This window comes from Mugil cephalus, chromosome 1, assembly GCF_022458985.1.
Source record: "Mugil cephalus isolate CIBA_MC_2020 chromosome 1, CIBA_Mcephalus_1.1, whole genome shotgun sequence".
NCBI classification, from domain to species: Eukaryota; Metazoa; Chordata; class Actinopteri; order Mugiliformes; family Mugilidae; genus Mugil; species Mugil cephalus.
Window position 1 is genome coordinate 11,200,820 of NC_061770.1, and position 24,800 is coordinate 11,225,619.

Genomic DNA, 24,800 nt, shown 5'->3' on the forward strand with positions numbered 1-24,800 from the left:
ACCCCACACTGCTTTATTTGAGGGTCAGTTTACCTCGAAAAAAAATACTGTATCATCTGCGGGTCCGCTTGGTCAGACACCCCTCCGCCGAACCCCATCCGCCTCTCTGCATCCACGGGTCTTCAAAGGACGGCTTCCTGCTGCACTCTGAGGCAACACATGAAATAAATATTAATCTGACCCCTGACCGCAGGGTTTGAGCTCCTAAATAGAGTTAACCAAGCGGACGGAGAGAGAACCAACTACTAGACGTCTATTATGTGGAGATGGAAATGTTGCAGGGGTGTGAAAGAGGGATGGTTCAATCCACTGCTGTGTGGTCCTCTTCAGAGCTTAGCGTCATGCTCCAACCTGTTGAAGCGTGGTCGGAAGGTGTGTGTTTGCTCTGATTTTCTTAGATCCTCGTGGGGTGAGTGCCTGCGACTGCACACAAATGCCGTAGGCCAAATGCTGAGCTTGAGCTGAATGAATTAAAAACTACCGACAAAGGTTGTAGCAAGTGAACGTAAGATGAACTCTAATAATATAACCCTGCCCTGAATGTGTAGATGTTTAACTAGCAGAAGCGTGTCAACTCTTCAGTTGTCAAGCAGGAACTATCAGTGACTTTTTCCATAATTTTTTGACTAAACAAGGTCAGACAGTTTTTTGCCTTAGTTATATATCATAGACAAAACAAACAGGCTGACATACATTAGAGACACCGGGGCTATTTTTCTGGAGATTTCTTTCTCTATGTGTCACTGACAGAAGGTTCAAACTCTGTTTGTTCTGCCTTTCTGCTTTAGTTCCTCTTGTCAAAGGCCCCTCAGTGCAGCTCACCCAGTCTGGCCTCAGCCTGTGCCCACTGTTTACTGGGACTGTCACCAGGCCGATGGAGGCCCAAACAAAGGGGGGTCTGTTCCCATTGTCCTGTCCAGGATTGTCAGCCCCTCTCTGGGCACATACTGAGCGGAGGGTTTGGGGGGTTGTTGGAGGAAAACTGGGGGGGACTTGACCGCACCAGTCTTGCAGAGGCCTTGATAATGAGACAATGAGAGAGCGGGAAAAGAAAGTGAGAAAGGAAGGAAGATGTATAGACCCTTTCAAGTCCCTTGTCGGAAACTGCTGTAACGTAAACACCTGCGGCCATTAGCTGATTCTATCTGAGGCACCGGATAGAAATGTTTATATGTTACAGGCTACTACTGAAAGGCTAGTTAAAAGCAAATAGAAGATTAGATATACAGAAATGAGTACTGGCAGGCTATGTAAGCTTTCATGCTTTAAGCCACAGTGAATTGTCATTGGAAAAAGAGGAGTGGAACGCCTTTGAAGACAAGAACAACCACATTAAATGAGCAGGAAGGTGAGCTAAGTGTAGAAGACCCCAAGACATGCTCTGCCTCCTTTCCTCCCTTCCTCTGTTTGCAATCATAGCTTAAGCTGTCTGGCAGCCTCTCTTGCTGTGCCATTGAAGTCTAATTTTATTGTCATAAAAATCACCTGGCAAGCTGTTGCCTGAAAACATCTCGACTACAGAGCCTTTAAAACTCCACTCCGTGCAGTGAGTTCCGTCGAGATAAAACAGTCGTTCCTGGGCCATCTGAGATCCCTCCACCTCTGTCAGCGAGAGCCGAGCGCACAAGAGGGTCAGGAGCGTTCCATTAAAGTGTGGTGTTTAAGAGGTGCTGGTGCCAGGGGGGCAGATGGAGGAATGAAGCAGCTGCCAAACATCTGCACCCGTCCTTTGCAGTCTGCGCTCTGTCTGTGCACCGCCGCCTTTGTCACAAACTTCCTGCTGCAGCACTGGGGCTGGAACAGCTCGGATATCTTGAGAAATGCGGTGTGAAATCGCACTTGTGAGGCTCTTATACACCCTTTCTGACATCAAACGGCATCTGACATTAAAGTCTTACAGCCACATGACCCGAGCTATTCAGAGAGTGCACCTGCACATCACTGAGTGACTATTGTTGTGGAAGCGCGGCAACTGCGTGTTGAAACCTCTCCCACAGTATTCACTCGCAAAGCCAAATAATTACTCTGATATTTTCCATAAGCCCACTCACACTGGGTGACCAATTTTCACTGTTTGCACATCTGTTATCAACTGAATGCACACGATCATATTGGCACCAGAAATTGGGAGAAAGTAATGTCAAAATATCCTATATCATAAACTAAAGCATCACAATACGAATCCTGTCCTAATCAGCTTTGTAATTGCACACGTAGCCTCAAGTCCTTCTCCAACTGGCATCAAAGCCAAGCGAGATCTATCCCCATTATTAGACAACCACAACATACGCTCTCTCTCTCTCTCTCTCTCTCTCTCTCTCTCTCTCTCTCTCTCTCGCTCTCTCTCTCTCTCTCTCTCTCTCTCTCTCTCTCTCTCTCTCTCTCCCTGCTCCTCCCAGCACACGGCGCAGCGCCTCCTCAGAACCTGCTCGGTGAAACTCGTCCGCTCGCAGCCTCCACTCTGCAGTTGCAGGCTGCACTAGCGCTGGTAGCTTTTGACCACAGTTTGTGTGTAAGGACAGAGGTCCACGCGAACACAGAAAAAAAAGATAATCAATAAAGGGACTTTGAAGTAACGTTGATGTTTCATTTGGGAGCACTTCCCTCAACATGAGGGTCCGTCACTGATTTTGGATATTGAACACAGCTCTGCCTGTTGCCTAAAGTTCAATACCCACTGCTCAGAGTTTTGGTGAACAGAACTGGGCGCAATTACGCACGGCGAGCACCATGGCACCGATTTTGGATAGACGCGCTCCGGCTTTGCTCTTGGTTTGGAGCTACTGCGTCCTGGCGGATACCGCCTTCACGAACTTCACTCTGGACAATGAGTTTCACTCCAGTTTCATCCACCGTCGACTGAAGAGCCAGGAGCGCAGAGAGATGCAGCGGGAGATCCTGTCAATTTTGGGGCTGCCGCACCGGCCGCGGCCACACCTGCACGGAAAGCACAATGCGGCCCCGATGTTCATGCTGGACTTGTACAACGCCATGTCCACAGAGGGGGACGAGGACAGATACTCCTACCCGTACAAGCCCGTCTTCACCACCCAGGGCCCCCCGATAGCCAGCCTGCAAGACAACAACTTCTTGAACGATGCAGACATGGTCATGAGCTTTGTGAATTTAGGTAGGCTTTGTTCTCTCAAGCTTTCTGTGTAGAAAAATGTTTTACACTGAAATGTGATTTCACTTACAAATCCCATCAGTCCTTGGAGAATGATAATCAATGGCAACAATTATGACCCTTGACATGATTATTGTGCACTTCTACTCAGCTCAGCCAGTGAGTCTTCTTAGTTATAATATAGACAGAAAAAATATGACCGGTCGCTGTGTTGTTTGTCGTAAAATTCAGTGTCATGACTTCATTCACAGTGAGAATTGATAATTGTAAATATCGTCTGGCACCCACTGCTGTTGTTATGTCTATGAGGAACCTGTGTCTATGAGTCAAAGGTGGTGACATTTTATCTTGTCTCTTCAGCTGGAGGAGCACCGCATGTATTTTTCTGATGTTACACCTGCATGCACACACGGAAGATCAGCACAATAACCATGTTTACATACGGCTAGGTGCAGTTATCCAGCTAAGACCAGGAGTGTCACATTCCAGTGTCCCCCTCTGCTAAACAGCTGTGCAGCCAAGCTAATGTTCAGGTGCTCAAGCTGCGGTTGATGGACCAGCCAGCAAGCTAATATGTCAGCCATGTGTTATCTAAAGAATGAGTAAGTCAACAGCAGAATGGGTTCAAAGTGCACTGAGTCCTCCTTTCACTGTAATCTGGAGAAATCCCACTCAGACCACAGAATAATTCCAGCCAACGATGACCTGAGCTCAGTTTGAGTCAGGTTAAGGTGGCAAGAGAATTAGTCGTGCTGTCGCACTTCACTTTTTGTTAAATGTCTTATCTACAGTCTTGGATTATTTTATTGCTGTCAGCAGCAGTCAGGAGTTGTTAAGCATAAGTTATCACAACATTAGCAGGCAGTGTGTGATTCATGGATAAACACGCTATTAAAAGTCAATTTGCTCGGCAAATTATGCCGTCCCAGCAACATCTCAATTTACGTCCGCGATGAATAACCGTAGCATACTTTGGCACAAGACAGGAGAATCAGTGAATCAGATTCGAAGCAGACACAAGCTGACGGAGTTTCAGCAAAGAACTGGAAGTTTACATTCAATCCTGGAAAGCTCATTGTTGGAGCGTCTTGGCAAGAGAGAGGGAGGTGACACTGGCTCCTCCACTGCACTGTGTAATTACTGTGGGAGCTGCTGCATTGTGACTATTTTTGACAGGCTGTGACACAGATGGATTTGACCACAGAGGCTCGCAAAGTCAAGGGCCTCGCCGAGTCAAGGGCCAAGGCTCCAGTAAGCTGACAAGAAAGAAGCGTGCTTTTGAGAGGGGGAGAGACAAAGAGGCGAACTTGGTGAATTTCTTTTGCAAATATCATGTATATCAAAGCAGACGGGATGGGTTACGTCAGCTAGAGAGTGCGTATCTTGTGGCCACTGCAACTTCTGAAGGCATCGGCCCAAGTTGAGCCTTCGCATGTTCAGCGTTCCCACATGTGTCACTCATTTGGATGTGCGGTGGGCGTTAGTGATTGCATCTGCCACGTGTTGCGTCTGTCAGTAGGCTTCATTGTTAGGCTTGTTCCTTAGTCTACTGCGATACTATCTTACATGCATCCAGGCAGCTTGATTCAAAACGGGAGATAATGTGCTGTTTCATTACCCTTCACATGAGAGGGAGAGGGAGAGGGAGAGAAGAAAGTGATGACTACCAAATACATTGACTGTTTCCTCTCCAAATTCTTCCCTTTCCACATTTGCTCATTGTGGTTTTTGTTTTCTTATTTAGGTTGTCTGGGAGCTAAATGAGTGTAGCTTTTATTTTAAAAAAGAATATGCATGTCTCCATAACTGCCCAGCCAAGGTACATTAGTCAGACTTTGCACCCTAGTTACAGCTTCCTGAGAGCACTTTTTTTTTATGCACTGGTATTTAAGGTCAAATACTATGACAGCAAAGCATGTGATTTCAGACATGCACTCCCCGTCCAAGTCAAAGAACACATCTCGGCGCGCTGAGCCACCCAGCTCCTTAATAAAAAAAAAATAAAATAAAAAAAAAATTGCTCTTGCTCTTGTTGCCACTCAAGGGAGCTGATGCACGTTGTTGTCAGTTTGTGTGAGTCCAGTGCGGCCAGCTAAAGTGGGTGTGGGCTTTGGGACAGACCCCAGGCCAGGGACGTCCTCTCACTGAGTCACTTCAGTTTAAAAGCCCAGCTGTGTAAATGGCTTACAGCATACATTCAGAATGTAGGCCGCTACATGCAGCACAGGTCACCCATGCTCTGGGTGTGTGCCGGACATGCCATTATAACATGCCAGCAAGTTGACGCAACACACACATATTATGTCTGTCAAGGTGGCAACAGACCATAATATTATCCATATATAATAATCATTTACTGTGGCAACTCTGGTCTTTCGCAGCGTTAGCCATCAGCCACTGTGAATTAAGGCATTTCCTCCTGAACAAACCACAGCTTCCAGGGCTTTCGGCTGCTACTTTGGTCTGCGCTTCCCTATAGTTTAGCTCATGTTAAACTGTCACACACTGATGTCGCACTCAAGCTTGCGCACAGGCGCTCATAAACTCCAGGTTCAAACGGCAATTTGCACCTCGCAACAACAGGAAAAGGCTGTGACTTGGACGTCTGCTATTTGCATCCTGGATGACTGAAAGAGCAGCAGCATCGTCACCTGTGCTCGTACGTGTGGGCGGGGGCGGGGGGGGTCATAGCCCTTTACTGTAAGATGTTATCATGAGGTGTGTTAGTCACAGCTTCCTTATTTTCCCTTGTTCTCATGCAATCCTGCACAGATTAAAACGTTGTGATGAGAGTTAGAGAAACTACTCCATGTTTAAGACGATAATCAAGTTAAATGGTGGATCCACATTTAGCACATTTATATTGGATGTGTGACGTTTTTGGTCTAAGTTAAGAACGAGGCCGAAGTTCTCCTATGCTTTTTTTTTCTAATTCTCAACAAATCCAAATACTTAGTGAGCTTTTTAAAATTTTCTAAATACCTGTTGGTTCCTCCTCAAGATTTTAATCAAGGCCAAAACCATACAGTTTTCAGTAATCTCATAAAACAGCATTAGTGCTTTTGTTTTTAGCAAACATTATTCAGACGGGAGAGATTATATTAGAAAATACTATGAATTACAAAAAATACAATTCCATTATTTCATTTTCCATACAAAGATTTTGGACATGTCGATGCATTCATTCATCATATAATGCAAAATATCCTCATTAATACTCCCTGGCTCTGTATGGTTTTACTAGTGAAAGCTATTCCGTGTGATTTGACTTCAAAGTTAAGGTGATTAGTAATTAAACTGCGCTTTTTCAGTCAATCCTTCGTATCTGGACACTCAGAAGTGTCATTGTAATGTAAAATCCTCTAAGAACTGAACAAATATCAAGCCACTAGAAAAAGAAAAAAAAAAAACATGTGCTACCAGGGTGCCTTTAATTGTTCAGTGCTCTGCTGCTGTTAATCGCCAACAGATGTGATACATGTCACTAAACAGGACTGAAAAGCTGTAAACAAACCCAGCTCCTCCGCTTTCTGTCTCTCATTGTAGAAATATGCAAAATTTAGGTAACAGTTGTCTCTCACACACCAAGTCTTTGTGTCTCACACTGCTTCTTTACAGAGCTGTGAGTCACGTTGAGGCTAAGTATCATACAGAGTTTGCCGTGCAGAATGAGTCAGTGCTCTAGCAGGTAATTATCGTCTGTGTTACCTTGGTGACCCGTCAGTGCACCACCTGGCCCTCCGACGTTCACGGCCCTCTGTCGTCTCCCACAGGAGCTGCCACACAGTTGCCTGCCAGGCCTTTTCTGCTTTATAGTACGTGTTAATAGCAAGATAATGGAGAGCAGAGAAGGGAAGAAATGTCTAACTGGCAAATCAGTTTAGCAATATTAGAGGCTTTGGCTCCCAAACAGCGTTGTGTCACCAGCTCACACACTCGCGTCTGCATGCTCGGAAGCAGCCGTGTCACGCTACAGTCACACCAGAGGCACGCAGCTCCAGCTAAATATCTGATAGTAATCAACTCGTGTAATTTCCAAAGAGGAGCTCCAATATTTCTTTTTTTTTTTTTTTTGAAAAGACATATTCATAACTCGCATTCATTCTCTCCCCACCCTCCGCTCTATTGCTCCTCGCATTCCTCTCCACAGTGGGCTGCCCGTGGTGCTGAGGTTAATACAGATGTTTCTCTCTGTCTGCAGGCCAAAGCAGCTGTGCAGAGAAACTTTATCTTTTCAGAGTCCAACAAGTCCCCTCAGCTCCACCTCCACCATCATGTCTCCAATCTGCCCTACACGCAGGACCATTCGACACCAGGTTTCCCTGCCTGCCCTCCTCAACCAAGAGTATTGATTATCAGCGCTGGCCTCCCATTTTTAATTCGTTGGTTATCATATGGTCCCAGTAGTGTTGTGTGGTGTTTAGTCTCCGACCTCCTACTCTGGCCCTCACCTCCAGGGGTTTAAACCTCATGTGCTCCCAGACATAAAACATTTCAACACTTTCTCAAGTTCTTTTGTATGTTTTTCCACTCCCCGCCTCCCTCTCTCATATACACACATACACACACACACACACACACGCACACACACACACACACACACACACACACATTTTCTCTCAACCCAGCATTCCCTTATTCTCATTTTTCTCACTGCTTCTCTGTTTGAAACACTGCTGAGCGGTTGGTCCATCATTGAGTTGTCTTTGCGTCTCCCACCAGGAGCTACTTCCCCAAATGTGCAGCTTTTTTCACACGAGGGCAAAAAAATAAAATCCTGGCCTGCAAAGTATGTGTTGAAGGCCAGTCTTCTCCGTAGATGCGCCGTGTCCTTGACACAGTGAGAACGCTCTCCTTCCTACTTGTTTGAACACTCCCAACGGACTAAAAGCACATGCATGTGTATATACATGCGTGCATACAAGAGTGGAGAGAAACATGTTTTTTTTGCCCAAAAGGAATGTTTCTGGAGCTAATTAGTGTTATTGAGTGCATGTTTTATTGCCTTCTGCTGGACAGGGAGTGAGCAGGAGCGGAGGAATGTAACAGTTGGTACAGATAGCCCTGCCTTGCTGTCAGGTAATTTCTCTTAATGCACTCAATGATTTGATGTATTACATCCAGGTCCTTGTGCGTAAATGAATACCACGATCGGAGGCGAAGAATCTCCCCGCTCATGCGCTTTCAGGCAGCCTTACAAAGTACACAGCCAGCGAGGTCCAGGAAAATCATGGATGTTTTCTCTTCCATTTATTATCTCTGAGATTCACCTGTTGAACCCAGGAGTCCAGAATGACATCTGGATGTACATAACAGAGTCTCTGTACCCCGGGCCAAGCGAAGAGACTTGCTGGGAGAAATGATGAAACACTCCGCGGGTGGGACTTGATATTGTGGCGAGTGGTCAAAAAGCCCAGATGTACTAAGCAGCGGGCGTTCTAGCTCTGCTTCGGTGATGGACGGACCTCCTTCACTGCCAGGAATGTTGGGCTCGTTTTAGGTTTTCTACTAATTTCACTCTCTTACTCTACATCTTTCTTTTGTCTCCCCGCGCTGCCAGCTTTCCAAATCTTGGAAAATTTTAAAATGCTTGAAGAGAGAGCAGTGATATGCGATATTTCCATCGATTTAGCCACTTTTCCTATCGTCCGTGTTACTTTGGCCTCGCCTTATCAGTGACCGGCAGCATCTGAGACTCCCCTGCACTTCCATGACGCTGGGTACCAAGCAGTGAAGCTGAGAGGGCAGATGTGGGCCAGAGCACAGCCAGAGATCCTGGGACCAATAGCTCCGCTGCTGCAAAAACAAATACAACACTTTCGCTTGGTACTGGGGCACTGACAGGGCAGAGGGGAGAAGAGGAATGGAACGAGAGGAGAGGCAAAAAGTGAGAAGGGGAATGAGGAGAGGAGAGGAGAGGAGAGGAGAGGAGAGGAGGGAAAAAAGGTGGATCAGGAATAGATGCCATGCATTTCTTTAAAGCGAGTTCTTTTCATTCTTCATCCCTTTTCCATGTGGGAACATCGTGTGCTTGTGAAACCTTCGCGTTCGAGCGGTTTTGTGTGTGTTTGTGCATAATAAAACACTATTTTAGAGCCACCTACCCTGCCCAGTCACCAGCTGCACTGTGTGGTGTGCGTTAGCTCTGTGAGCGGAAGATTGCGTTCGCGGAAGCCCATAATACTGACCAGATTCCTCACCAGGCTCTAACAGCCAAATCAAAGCTTGTAAAAGCAGAGCAACAAATGTACGCAAGCGGTTTTATGATAAGTGATGAAATATTGCGCCTGTGCAGCACCGAGCATGAACTGGCTGCGGCAGGTTTCTATTTATTTAGGCAAGCGTGCAGCTGTGTTTTCCTCGCGTTTCCTCCACAACTATTTAGTTTATTCGGAAAAAAAAGAAAAAAAAAGGCTGTGATTAAACAAAATAAATAAGCTGTAAAAAATCAAGGTGCCAATGTGCCCGTCGTGCGTGCATAAGACGCCGCAACCGAGACGCAGGAGGCAACTGATGCAGGGGAAAACTCTAAAGTTTCTCCCTCTTGCCAATGCGCGCATTGTACGCAAACTTTCCTGAGGTCTATAATAAGAGGTGGCTTGGCTGGATGGGGAGGGTGTGGCCGCTGTGGCCGCAAAATTAAAGAACGTAAAAACAAGGGGACGAGGGGAAGACTGAGTGAGTGGGGGAAACTGAATGGCTGCGGTTCCACGTCTCGGAGCCGTTTCATCCTGCAGTTCAGAGGAAGTGCAGATGGTGAGCACGGAGAGATCCCTCGCTGCTTGGCACAGATCGCTGCACGCGCCTTCATCCCCGTCTTTCGACACGTTATAGAACTACACAGGACAATGACCGCTGGAGATTTAGGATGTGGCTACCCCCGTATACTAATATACAATCTCCCTTGACGCACCCCTGAGAGAGCGCGCTAATGTCTGAGTTCCACTTTTTTTCAAGATGACTCAACTTGTCCTGTGGAAGTACTTTGGCTTAATTATAAAAGCTGAAGTAACCCCGATGCTGGAAAAATATTTTCTTTAGCTGTAATTCATAAGTGCACCACAAACACACTTCCATTAACCTCAATTGTGCTAGTGTGGCTGCAGAAGTCTCAAAGATGGGCGTCTTAAACTCTCTGTGTGTTATTTGAATATCCTCGAGGAAATGCCATTTTATCTCATTAAGGTCAATGCCATCTCGCATGTCTCCAAATTATGAATCGTTATCCAGCAGCTGGCTCAGTGCAAAGACTGGAAACAGAGCACGCAACATGGCTGTATCTGTGCATAACAAAGTCCACCTCCGAGTTTAATAGTTTAATCCCTATAAAAAGTGAAGCGTAAAAGTTATGGTCGGGAGTCTCTGCTGGAGAAATAGTTTGGCAAACGAACCTCTGCAAAATTGCTGCTTTTAAGCATTTTTTAAAGAGAGATGCTATGGCATTTAGTTACCCCGCTGTCTTATATGCAACGAAAGCACCTAACAGATAACTTAAAGTCAGTTGTGCCATATGCACTTTCTTTATATCTCGAGGGCGCGATGCCCAGAGAAGGAAGAGGTGGAACCCAGCGCTGGTTTATAGGTATGGACGCCGAGCATGTTAGCTTGTTGCAGCGAGAGGGGGAATAGGAGGTCGGCAAAGAGTCTATGGGAATAATCTCAAACCTCTCCGTGGCCTTCAAGCTAGGAAATTCAGAAAAGTTTGGTCTGACCACAGGCCTTAAACGTAAAGACTCTTCTTCCTGTGGTTGCCGTTCCTAGTCGCGCGCAAACTCAGGGGCGTGTGCGCGCTGCCGTGCACACGCGCACACACACTCTCTGCGGCGAGTTAATGATCGTGAAGTGTGAGTAAGTTATAGCGTGGAACTCCGCTGACCCTTTCCCAGGAAGCCGATGCTGTCAGGCCCTACAGCAGTATAAATACATCACGCAGGCATGATGTCATCAGTAGTCGCCCAGTGGGCAGGATGTTTCCTAACGCGGTAATCACCCTACTGTGGGTAGTCACTCTGTACCCAGGAGATCAAAATCTCTCTGACTCTTTATGGCATAAACATCTTGAGCAATTTAGCCTTTCCTTGCACTCCACTTTTCCTCACACGTCCTCTTTTAGCTTGCGGAAACTATGACTTACTTGTTCCAATTACTGTATTTAAAACATTTAACAAGGGCAATCAAGAAAAAATACAGAAAGCATTACAGACGACTGCGACGCATCACTCAAATTTGCATGATCCGGTGCAGTGATACAGGTCTTGTCATGATCGTGCCATTTAAATTATATGACAGGTTTGACTGATTACTGCTCTCCGGGTCGGGTATTAGGTGTGTTATTAGAGTTAACGAGCTCTATAGGGACGGAGAAGGAGGCGCGCATAGCGGTGAACTCGAGGGAGCTTAAGGTGGGATGGGAAGGGGAGGGGGGGGGGGCGATGCTTACGCTGTCGGCTGAGAGAAGTGAGAGCGGTGCCAGGGGTGAGTTTCCCCCTGCCGTGCAGCGGAAGCATTCAAGGCCGGACCGAAGGGTGTGAGGGTGGCAAACAGACACTTGGGCTAATGCGAGCCGTCAGATCTGTCCGCTGCCGCTCCGAAGCCTGAGGTGTCGCAGAAGTGTCTTAGTTCCACAGCCCCGGCATGAGGGCGGGAGAGGAGCTAGAGGAGAGGGTAAAGGGAGAAGAAGAAAGAGGGGGACATAGAGACAAAGAGACACGCAGAGGAAGGTTGTCCACTTAAATGATCAAAAAGGTTGTTATTGCTTCTACTAGAGAAATAGGTCAAATACAGAGTTGAGAATAGCTTGGATGTACATTAGTATGAAAAGAGTAAATTAGTTTTGGGAAAATCATAATAATATATTAGATGAGGATCAAATGCTTTATTCCAGCATCAGCAGACAATACCTGTCATGAGATAAAGACATTGTTCATTTGTTAGAGAATTATAATAAAAGTGATAATAATAATAATAAAAAGTGTTTCCAGAGTTACCCTTCTGTGTTTTTGACTTAGCGGTCTACAGTCCCTGTAGCAGAGAGCACAATACAGAAGCTTCAGGCATAAATCGTGAAAGATGAATGCACAGCATTCATTTGGTAACCTTCTGGCTGCCAGGTGCACGGTAGACAAAGAGGACGTAGGAGTCACTGTCTCCTCGCCGCGTCGGACGTGTGCTGCCGTGCATGTGTGTGGCCCGCCCGAGAAGTCACAGGATGTGGGATGACCGTGCATCATCAGCATTTGTAGCAGTAGCAAATCAAACGTCGGGCCGAATGATAAAAGCGTCCCTCCGCGCAAGCCTGTGTGCATGTTTGTGCGCCTGTGTGTGTTTGTCTCCCCGCTTGTGTGTGTGCGCTGTTGCATCTCTAATTATGGATTACAGAAACCCATAATGATTGTGTTACCGTGCCATGACGCACAAGACCGTTCACTTCACAGGCAATATTCTGTGATGGTTGTGTGTAGTGGAGTGTGTGTGTGTGTGTGTGTGTGTGCCCATGTGAAGAGCTGCAACCGATCTGGACGTTGACCGCTCAGAATGGAGGGCTCCACATGGCATCGTAGGGTGTGTTCGACATGTTTGTGGCGTGCGTGTGTGTGTGTGTGTGCGCGCGTGTGTTTGTGACACAGGTGGGGGCAATGGCTACTCACTTCCTCCCAGAGGAAATCATAAATGCACCCACTTGGCTTTAACTGTGCCTCTTCCCCTCATGTAATGACTGCCATACTCCCGTAATGGCCTGCAAGAGAATAAAACGGAGAGACAAAAGCAGAATTATGGCCGAGGCATATGTTTCGCTCTGCAGGCTGCTCTACTTTTCCTGCACAGATGAGACTCGTGCGTTGTGGAGTGGGAATGTGATGGGAGACAGATAGTTTGTGTGGGAGTTTAACGGCAGCTTCCAGCTGTTCTCATAAGCAAAGATAAAGAGGTTTTACAGTAAAGAGGCAGGCGGCTGCCTCTGAACAAGTCTGGCTTCCTCCCTGGAGGAAGTGCACCTGCAGTGGCCGCAGGGGAAGGGAAAGGTCCCCGGAGTGGTTGAGGCATAAGAACGGCCTAGAGCTCAGAAGAAACATGGATACTTGAAGCGAAAAATGTAATTCTTTACAGCTATGCCCACAACCAAGGCCACAAACAAAAAAGACAAGCCCCGAGCCAAAAACATTATGAACCGCCCGGCTACAGAGTGAAGCAGAGTCTGAGGTGTTAGGTGAGCCGGCAGGTGTAGTCGTGTAAACCGGCTGAGCGTTGGACTCATATGTCTGTATTGTCAGCACCCTCAGCTCATTGCTGTAAAAGGGTGACTTGGGAGGAGGGGGCTCGACGAAAGCCCTGACGGATGAAGTGGTGCAGGATTGGCACAAGCGTTGACAGAGAGTGGGCTGCTGAAATGAAACGAGGCAATAAATAAGTTGGAGGACCTGAAGTTGAACTAGAACAGTGTGCGCTGAAGTTCACATTAACCTTGAACCCCTGTGTTTTCAGAAACGGTTGCAACAGTTTCTCAAGCTGGTTCGGTAAATGGACAATGGGAGCCTAAAGCGAGGCCATCTAATGGCCAACAGAGAGCAGCGCTGTCCTTGACTTTCGTGTAATTAGATCCTGTTTTATACTCCCGCTCTGGCCAATCATTTGACAGTGCTGCCTTTGTACATTGTCCTTCAGCAACTGGGTTTAATAGAGGCATAAATGAAAGGGGGTGTAGGGAGGGATATCCTACTGGGAAATAACACTGCACTAGTAGTCTAGTGAAACATGCATGATGTTTAGATCAAAGCAAATGCACTGTACAGCTGCTAAAGACGAAGTGCACGCTCATCGCAAATCATTTGAAACCGTAATATTTTTGCAAAAGTTTTTGGCAAATGGTGTGCTCAGTGGATTTTTGTTCAAGGTCCACTGTGCGGGATTTGTGTGGCTCAATTGGTGGAAATAAAGTAGAATGTTCATTTGCGTTTTCAGCGGTATGTAATCACCTGAAAATTAAAATGATTGTACGTGTACGTTTTTCTGGAACAGGAGGGTGAGGCAAATGCTTCCAGCTTATAGTTTCCACCGTCTTGGTGGTAAAAATAACTCCTGAAAATAAAGCTTTCTGATGTAAAGTAAGCAAAAGCTCGGCAACTGCAGGAGGTTCAGCTGACTCGGAAGTGAAGCTCCACTCTGCGCTACCCCACACAGAGAAGATCACTTTGAAACAATATATAGAATTGTCCCTTGGGACTCTCAGATCCTTTGCATAAACTGCAGCCGTGTCACGATCCTTAGACGAAGATCCTGGCTCTTGTGTTCTTTTCCTGTTTTAGTTATGCAGCTTTCTGAAGCAGTCGACTCAAATAATGAACTGTTGAATAGCACTAGAGGGTTCAGTGAGGACACACCATCCGACTGCACAATGTGCTCTGCTCCACCAGTGACTCGTAAGACTACTCACTATGGTGGACAACTTCAACAGTAAATGTTGATCTCATTGATGATGACTTGATGGTTAGCACCATATCTGTGGGAAAGTCCGCTACTGTGGTCTAGACTTGTGTTTTTTGGAAATATTCATGATCCACAGACGATGAGGAAATTTGGTGATTCCCTAACCAAAGGAATCGTCATCAACCACCATAAGTTTCACATTTTTGGTTTTATCCAATTAGATTGTTGTGCAATGGTAAGGGGAGCATGCTAATGTTAGCATTCATCTCAAAATACCACCGTGTCTAGGCTGTTAATGTTGTTACGGGCGACCTATTAATTGTTGGCTGTATGAATGTGATTGATACAAAATTGTTACTTATAAATGTTTTAGATATTAATCAGTAATGACAACTGTTAACTTCATATTCCTCACAAAACCAAACAGATGCAGGAAAAGACTGAAAAGAACTGATTCGCGTAGGTGTAATTTTTATCATCTTTGGGAGACCTGTAATGTCTTCAGCGTCTTTGTCTTGATGTACGAGATTGTGTATTTATGGACGCTGGCGTGTGTGTGGGGTCTTTCTGACAGCTGATAAATAAGGACGTGGAGGGAGACGCAAGAGATGATGAGATACAAGGCGCTGACCCCGGTGACGTCTTGCTGGGACATAGGAGGAATAAGGTCGGGGGGGCACATCTTGGAGTTACAGGAGGGGTCGGGGGGGTCTGGGATGTGGGGATGAGAGAGAAGAGGGGGAGGGGGGTGGGCACACCAAATGTGGAACCCCAACTCATGAGAACCAGATGAAGGGCAGACTGGATGACTCTCTGGGGCTATGAAGGGAAGAAAGGGGGAAGAAAGGGGCTCATAAAGCTGTCAGAGTCCGCCTGCATCTCTCTATCATGGCTCAGTGCGCGCCAGATGCATTGCTTCTACTGCTGGTCCTCATGGATGTTTCAATCATGTGCCAACATGTGTACTGCATATCTTTAGATGTGTTTAATCTGGGACTGACCCAGAACCTGACGAGCTATGTCAGCTCCTCGCTAACAACTGAGGTTGATGGACTGTGGAGGAAGGATAAATTGCAGAAAATGCGAGAGGGAAAGACATTTGTTCTCTGGCTACTCTGAAAACACATGTTTTGTTTTCCTGGAAGATGCAACTCAATACCACACAAACCGCTTTTAAGTTTCAAATGAAGTCACATTGTTCTGGTTATTGTTGTGTCTGCCAGTAGAAATTTTGGACCCTTGCTGTTAAGGAGGGGATGCAAAATATCTCATGCGAGAAAACAATCTCTGTATACATACGGCGATCAGGCATAACATTATGACCACCATCCTAATATTATTTAGGTTTCTCCTGTGCTTCCAAAGCAGAGAATGGACATGGGTCTTCTGAGGCGACAGGACACTGTCAGTGGGGGTCTTTGGGTCCTATGGGTTGTTCCTAAACCGTTTTTGTGTGTAGGCCTGTGTCAGGACTGCATCCTGTTGTGGATGGCTGCTATCATCAATAGGTGTCATTGCTATGCGGCATGGGTGTCTGGTCTGGTCTAGGTGGGTGGTACATGTCTAAGTGACGTCCACACGAATGCCAGATCCAAATGTTTTCCAGCACAACACAAGAATTGTCACAAGATGGTCAGTGTTATTCACTTGTCATGTAATGTTGAAGCTGATTAATGTTTTCAGTTTCAAAATATTTATGTTGTTTTTCTCTGTTTGTTTGTCTCTGCAGTCGAGCACGATAAGGAATTCCTACCAGTGCGGCGGCATCACCGAGAGTTCAGATTCGACCTGTCACGTATCCCTGAGGGTGAGGCGGTCACTGCAGCCGAGTTTCGTATATACAAAGACTTCATCCATGAACGTTACGATAATGAGACTTTTCGTATCAGCGTCTTCCAGGTGCTGGAGGAACACTCAGACAGGTGAGCCTGGCTTCGTGGCTACGCAAACATGATTCATATTGCTAAATGATGACAGTTTATGGAATGACACTTAAATGTTGAGCGCTTTTAGCCACGTTTGCAGTGTGGCTCGATGGATGGTAATGTCTTTTTACTCTACCACTTTGGTCCAGATCAACGGAGAGAACTCGAGTTCACAAATCACTGAGTGACTGAAGGCTCAGGTTTAGCATTTGGCTGTTGCGATCTTAGTTTCCTTTCGGAGCCAAAAGTGACCATAATTGGATGAGAGGGAGGAGCTGTGGAGGTGCTGAGAACTTGAAGACATGTTGCCTAACCCTGTAGACCACACACGTCAATCCAGCCAGGCCTGCCTCCAAACATAACTCTTTTTGAGGCCTTATATCCATTTCATATGGACCACCTGATCAGAAGTAGCGAATTTAGCTTTTGAACGGCCGTCTTATGAATGGGAGCCAGAGATTTCCTGGAGTGCAACACCACTGAAGGGTATTGCACTTTTGAAATGTTTGTCAAATCAGTTTAACAAAGGTTCAGGAACCTAAATTTTATTTAGGTATTTCAGATATGTGATTTATCTATTGTGACATATGAAAATATCAGTATAAAGACACGTTGTCGATTGAATATCTTTGGGTTTTAAACAGCCATTTCAACAAAGCAAGACATTTCAACGAGTCGCCTTTAGGAATTTGTGGTTTGTCTTTTTCTAAAAAAAAAACATAAAAAACACCATACTTATCCAGTTTATAACCTGGACGCTTCTCTGAAGAGAACACGAGTTCGACACGCCTCCTCCGTGTAGTTAGTCAGGGATCCGTCCAGGAGGTGTATGTAACTCTGGAATGGTCCATGTCCTGTTCTCATCCACCCCTCCTAAAGGTTTCTGTTGTCCAGAGGGAACAACACAGTCATTTATTCCTTTGCCAGAGACAGGCCTGGGTACATGAATGAACCAGAGCTCTGTGACACACTATCTACCCGGTCAGAAAATAGGTCGGTATACATGAATGGCCACATGAAGAACAAGGGATTTAAGTCTCTCCGATGGTGAAAGAGTAGAAAATCCAGAGTTCACTGATGGACAATGGGACTGACTTGGACATATTGGAATATTTCTCTCACTACTTTTCACACAGTTTTTTTTCCTCTTTCGCAGCTGTGTTTTTTTCTCCCTCTCACACTCTCCTCTCTCCCTCTCTCTTTGACTTTCTGGCTCTCCCACCAAATTCCAGCCAGTGATGGACTGCGCGTAGCGTATGAAAGGACCGGCCGTTTATAAAGCCATTATTGTCAATTAAGAAAATGAAGTGTTCCCCTGGGCCTCGCCATCTGGAGCCCTCCCCACCTCCCTCCTTTTACTCCCTGTCTTGCTCCATCTCTCTCTTTGTTTCACTCCGTCACACTCCTGTAACTCCCTCTCTCCACTCCATTACTTTGCTTCATGCCTCAGTCACTCCGCTCCGTGGTTTTGACCTATCTTTCTTTTTATTCATTTTATTATTATTTGCACTCCCATAAATAACTTTTGAGTGTGTCTTTTATTGCCCCCCATCCAGGGAATCGGACCTTTTTCTGCTGGACTCGAGGGTGATCTGGGCAGCAGAGGAGGGATGGTTGGTGTTTGACGTGACAGCCACGAGTAACCACTGGGTCCTGAACCCTGGCAGAAACCTGGGTCTGCAGCTAGCCCTGGAGAGCACAAATGGTGAGAGAGACACACATGGCACGTAGGGTTGCAGACCGTGAGCTGTAGACGAAGAAAATACGGAGAAGAACAAAGTTAGGCGATGACAAACAAAAATATGACGACAGAGATGGATATCAGATGGAAAGCGTGATAAATAATGTCATGTACAGAAGTAAAATTACAAATTAGATTCATGCTGAGCTCTCAGAATAAAGATTTCTAAGATGAAAGGGTAAGAAAGCTGCCTGCGTCACAGCCATGCGAGGCTGATGTTGTTGGATGTCTAACAGACATGAAGGTTTGCATTATCACAACACATGCGCAAGCTTGTTGCTGTAAAAACCAATGAAACAGATGATTTGTTCCTTGTGTGTTCGCTGCAAAGATAAATCAGACGCTGCCTCTCATCAGTCACCATCAGTCACTCATCACCATCGCCATCATCCGTCATGCCCTCAGCCTCATTAGCAGGCGAGCGGAAAATACACTGCGCTATCTGGACAATCGCATCTCAGCGGGACTTTGTCATCGCCGGGTTCAAATGTTTGTTTGGCGGGGAGGACTTTATCAACAAATTGCGTGCAGCACGAGATGGTGTTTGAGAGTATTATCTCTCGCGGGATGGCAGGATGTTACATGTTGGGCGAGGAAAACAGACACTGTACTGCTTTCAAGTTGCGGGCGTGGTGTGCCGGGGAGGCTGTATCCACGAGTCTGTGTTTGTACGTCGGAGCGGGTATGAAGGGTTATGGGCGAGCAAGTACAGACAGGCGGATGGGACGTCCCGTTGCCGGCAGCGACCGGAGGCCTTGATTTACTACGGAATAGTGATCAGACACACATTCTTCTGTGTGAGAACAAGATAGACACTGCTGGAGTGCGCGCACGTGCACAAACACACCCACACAGTCTTTGATGTGCAGTGTGCTCCGTTTATTCCTGGCATTTCAGAGACAGAGGGAGTTGGGGTGGAGGGGGGGTGGGGGTGGGTGAGAAAAAGGGAAAGGAATTCGCAAAAGCAAATCTCTTTTGTAAACCTAAATGTAGCGTTATAGATGAGACAAAGGCGTTTTCGGTGGATCACACACATGCAAAATAAACACATTAAGGAGGCACACGCTGACTTGATTTCTAAACATTTCCCTTCCACACAACATCGCTCTGTATAAAGACAGTCTGGGAGTTCTTTGCCCGAGCCAACACCTGCTGCACTGTTCTCTCTGTCACCCTCTACAGGAGAGAGCATCAACCCTCGAGTGGCAGGCCTCATCGGTCGCAGCGGGCCTCAGAACAAACAGCCCTTCATGGTGGCCTTCTTCAAAGCCACCGAGGTGCACCTGCGAAGCATCCGCTCAGCGTCAGGGGGCGCCAAGCAGCGTAACCCCAACCGCTCCAAAGGGGCAAAGAGCCAAGAGGCGCTCCGAGTGGCCAACGTCGCAGGTAAACAAGAACCGGGTGTTGTGCACACTACCTGTCAAAAGTATGGACACACCTTCTCAATGGACTGAATAAGAAGGTGTGTCCAGACTGGTAGTGTGTGTGTATATATTACTTATTACTATGTATACTATGTACTAGTGTATATTACTTACTTATTACTACTTATATTACTTTTGAGAAATTCATGGAATGACACAGAGAGGACTTGTACTTGTTGTTCCGTTTGAGGAACGTCTCTGCATTTTCCTGCTACGATACACAGAAGAATAACAAATATATACAAAAGTATGTCACCGGTTCTGATGTGATTCTCGCAAGACAAAACATGCAATGCGTACTCAATCCCTTTGTTTTCTGGGTGAGGGAGGGCTGTGTTTATGTGAAGGACTGAAACATTAGACTGTAATGCCTGAGCTTCAAATATCCCTCTGCTGTCTTTGTTTATTTACACAAGCATTACAGAGCAGTTGGGTCCAAGTTCCCTGCATGGAGGTAAGGCAGCACAGGCTTTTATGGCAGAACACATCTGCGGTGTGCTGTGGGGCAACCGGGGCCACGGCACATGGGCCAAATGGGCCTGTTTGGAACTTTGGATACCAGTGGTCTTTAACTGGATGATGAGAACCAGTCGCTCATGATCATTTCCAATCTGAACCACTTTCAGGAACTAATGTACCACAGAGCCCTAGAGGTCACCAGAAGAAGAGTGGGGATACCATTAGATAGAAAACAGATTTCTCCTTTTTAACAGATGGACCTGGTAAAAGGGAAAAGAAATGTTGAAATGTGAAGTGAAGAAAGCAGAGAGAATAAATAAAGTCTTGAGTTATGAAAGATGTAGTGAGGCTACAATGAGTGCACATCTGTTTCATCCAGTGGAAACTCAAAGCCCAGCAGAGTGACCCCTGCGCAGGGTGGCCTGTTCATTTAAAAACAATTACCAAACTCTGGAGGTGATTTCCTTCACTCATTGCTTAAGTGTTAATGTTCTGAGTGAGGACGCTGGCTACACTTAGGTCTGTTCTTTATCATTGCTGCCTAATTGGGGTCTGACTGCAGTAAATAGTCACTCTCGTAGCTGAATAGGATAATGGCACTGGAGTGTAACCCCTCTCGTTTCCTCTGTTTGTTCCTCAGAAAACAGCAGTACTGATCAGAAGCAGGCATGTAAGAAGCATGAGCTCTACGTCAGTTTCCGAGACTTGGGGTGGCAGGTACGGAAACCATTCCTCTTTTGGATCGCCAAGATCGTTTGGCCTAACAGATGCCTGAAGCAGATGCTCCCAGTTGCTGGTATTATGTCAGACAGAACAACACAGAAGAAGAGTTCACTAAAGACAGTTTAATGTACTCCCAAAAAACATTATGGACTGTGTCCCCTTACTTAAAGCGAAAGTGCAGGATTTTTGTCTCCCCCTTGTGGCCGTGAGAGTAAATACAGAAACACTGTTAACATTCAGATTGAGATTCAGAAAAGTTTATTTGTCCCCAGGGGACAATTTAAAGCACATGTAAACCTGTGCATGAATGTTAGGCTGTTGTTTTATTTATTTATTTATTTATTTATTTTTACTTGAATTGTTCTGTCATTTGTTCTGACTGGCATAAACAATTAAGTGGTAGACATTTAATTACATTCCTAACTTTTTGGAGCGTCACCACGGACAGACAATTTAAAAGTCAGACAGATTTACCTGGCACTGGTCAGTCTAACCCTTAGACTGTGTACCATACACTCCCAGTCAAAAATCTGAACACAACTTCTCACTGAGTTGAATGAGGAGGTGTGTCCAGTCTTTTGCCTGGTGTTGTATGTACATGGCACGACGAAGCCTGCGCGTTAAACCGTTCGTTAAATCGATTAAAACGTACACCAGCCTGACTTTCTCTCACTTTCACTCTCAGGACTGGATCATCGCTCCAGAAGGATACGCAGCATACTATTGCGAGGGAGAATGTGCCTTCCCACTGAACTCCTACATGAACGCCACAAACCACGCCATTGTGCAAACCCTTGTGAGTAACCATGAAACCAGAGAACAAAAATCCAGCAGTCAACTTAGGAGTCTAATCATCCCGTCAAATGTCAAGACAATGTAGCTACTGTTGGAACTACTGTATTTAATCAACCAAAAGACTGTATTTTAGCGTAAACTGCACTCAGCAATTTGGCGGCGATGTGACATATGACAAGTGCTGCTAAGGCATCAATTTCAGCTGCGCAATAGCTTGTGTTCCTTGGTGATGCACTCTGTTCTGCTGTATCCGTGTAGCAATGATGAGTCTAAGAGTCGTCCTCCTCCCCTTCTTCCCAGGTCCATTTCATGAACCCAGAGACAGTCCCGAAACCTTGCTGCGCCCCCACGCAGCTCCACGCCATCTCCGTGCTCTACTTCGATGACAGTTCCAACGTCATCCTCAAGAAGTACCGCAACATGGTGGTCAGAGCTTGTGGCTGCCACTAGACCGTCAGCATCTCCACGCGGACACGCGCATACGCACACTCACGAGTCTCCTGTTGAAAATGCTGTCGTCCGAAATGTTGTGGGTGGATTTACAAACTGCCGTGTACAATGTGCATTTGATGGACTTCCTGCAGGTTCAAGACACTTTCCGCTGTGGAAAAAACACTCTTGAACCTAATACATCGTGGGGGCCAAACGTAAATTTCGACCAATTCAAGACTCCTCATCCCAAGTGCACATTTAAACACACTCATACACACACTCACATCCGTGCTTTCTACTGTGTATACAAGACATTTAAAGCAGTGATTGTACTGTATATTCATTCAGTCAACAATCGTTTGTTTATTTCAATAATTATTATAATTATTGTAGTTCATTCTTTTAATGTAGATATATATGAGGCCGAGAGAGGAGGATGAAATTTGTATTTCTTCTATGTACAATACCGTGTAAATAATTTTTTTCAAACAAAGCAAGTGTATTTATTTCCTGGAATGTCACTTGGATTTGTGTTTTTCCTGTATGCAATGCTGCCTATTTTCTATCTCGTACACACAAAACAAAAGTTGACAGAAAACTACTTTGACAAACTCGACGCACCTGTCTTTGCCTCATAGAACTTTTTTTTTTTTTTTTTTTTTATTAAATATAACGACAAACAACTGAGCTGTCAGAGAGGGAAAGAGCTCGGGAGCTTTGCACGAAACATCTCATTCTGCGTGCTCGACATTTTCAGGTTTATATTTCTCTGCTGTAATACAATCTGTCATATTTAAAAGGACTATTTATTGAGAGCTGGCTAAGTTGTTCAACAGTGCGCTCCAATGTCTCAACTATGTTTTACTGCTGAACTGGTACAACAATAAACTGGGGGAAAAGCAACAAATCCACCTTGAGATGTATTGTTTGATCTGGAAGGAAAGTTAGACTGTATCTCCAAGTTGGCACTGCTAAAGCGTTCCTCGCATAAACATTTTGCTGGGACTGCAGCTTCGGCCTTTACCTGATGACCCCGAGATCTGATGCAAATGTTTCCATTTTCAAAGCAAACTGAAAACATCTCAACCTTAGTTACTGTGTGTGCACTGTGGTCAGGCACAACATGAAAACCACTGACAGGAGAAGTAAATAACACTGACCACCTTATGAACAATGTTCTGCTGGGAAATGTTTGGGCTTGGCCCACTTGTGGATGTTGCCAGACGCCCCCAGCCCACAGCAGTGACACTCCTCGATGGCGGCAGTCATCCCCAGCAGGCTGAGGGGGACACAGACACACAGACACACAAACAGACACAGACAGACACACACACACACACACACACACACACACACACACACACACACACACACACACACACACACACACAAATGATTTAGGAGCAACTCAAAAAACATGAAAAACAGCACAAGGTCTCCATTTTCACAGATCCCAAACTGACCGAGTATCTGTGGGATGTATGAAATGTGAACGGCAAAGCATTTGCATTTGTATAACATCCACGTTATACAGTGAGAACGACACACTGTACGAACTTCCCACTGATCACAGGGAATCGTGGGAAAACTATTGTGTGGGCAGTTCCTCGTTTCTGCTTTACCACGTGCTGTGAAAGTATTTATATTTAAATGATGTCAGTGGTAAAATCAGTGAGGCTATTTTGAATCATTCAAAAGCAGATGAAGAAAATAATAGTGTCTCACACCCGTCTATGAACAACATTTAAGTGAATAATCTAATTACATTCGGTGGCTTGAGAAGGACCGAACTCCATCAGGCATAACATTAGGACCACCTTCCTAATATTGTGTAGGTCTCCCTTGTGCTTTCAAAATAGTTGTGACTCATCAGAGAATAGATATGGACCTTCTGAGGGTGTCCTGTGGTGTCTGGTAGCAGGACGTTGTTAGTGGGGAACATTGGGTCTTATGGGTTGAGGGGAGGGGCCTCTGTGGATCATCCCACAGATACTTGATAAGTTTGGGATCTAGTGAATTTGGAGGCCAGATCAACACCTTGCGCTGTTTTTCATGTTTTTGGAGTTGTTCCTAAACCATTTTTGTGTGTGTGTGTCTGTTTCTGTGGGTGCTACATGTCTAAGTATAAATACCAGGTATAAATGTTTCCCAGCAGAACTTTATATTCTTACAAGATGGTTGGTGTTATTTACTTCTCCTGTCAGTGGTCATAATGTTATGCCTGTTCGATATATCAAAGAGCTGCGACCCATAAACACTTCCTCCAGTCTGGTTGCTGTTGGTGTCCATAGATCTGTGTTAACACTGCAGTGGCTATACAGCTCAATGACTTCATGTTAACAATTTAAACAGCAAAGGCCACTTGTTGACACATTTGCACAGTGGGTACAATTGTACCCACTGTGCAAATGTACCCACTGTGCTTAAAGAGGAAACTGAAACGTGCTTTCAGATTCCAGATGTTACTAAATGTATCATAAATCTCTGACAGTCGCCCTAACAAGTTGTGTAGGTTTGTGTGTTACATATTTTGGCAAAGCAGGCTTGACAGAGGAAGTATTGAAAGAGGAAGGGGCTTCATTGAGGATGCATATGTACTTGCTCAAGATGTATGGTGCTGTAACACTGCTTCCTGTGCCTGATCATATTCCTCCTCATCGACCCCAAACAGGACAGACAAACTAGGTCTAACCGATCAGGTCTTCCATGAGTCCCTGATGATTTTAGTGTCAAGATCAGTGTAAATTCAC

At 45.6% G+C, this 24,800-nt stretch overlaps 1 protein-coding gene across 1 annotated transcript; it reads left to right on the forward strand.

Moving 5' to 3' along the window:
- The first annotated feature begins 2,432 nt into the window (after positions 1–2,432).
- On the forward strand, positions 2,433–22,957 carry bmp7b (bone morphogenetic protein 7b). Its single transcript, XM_047570812.1, has 7 exons — positions 2,433–3,130; positions 16,281–16,473; positions 18,033–18,181; positions 19,400–19,603; positions 20,741–20,817; positions 21,509–21,619; positions 21,919–22,957. The coding sequence occupies exons 1-7, from the start codon at positions 2,731–2,733 to the stop codon at positions 22,066–22,068; spliced, it is 1,284 nt and encodes a 427-aa protein (XP_047426768.1). The 5' UTR covers positions 2,433–2,730; the 3' UTR covers positions 22,069–22,957.
- The last annotated feature ends 1,843 nt before the right edge of the window (positions 22,958–24,800 follow it).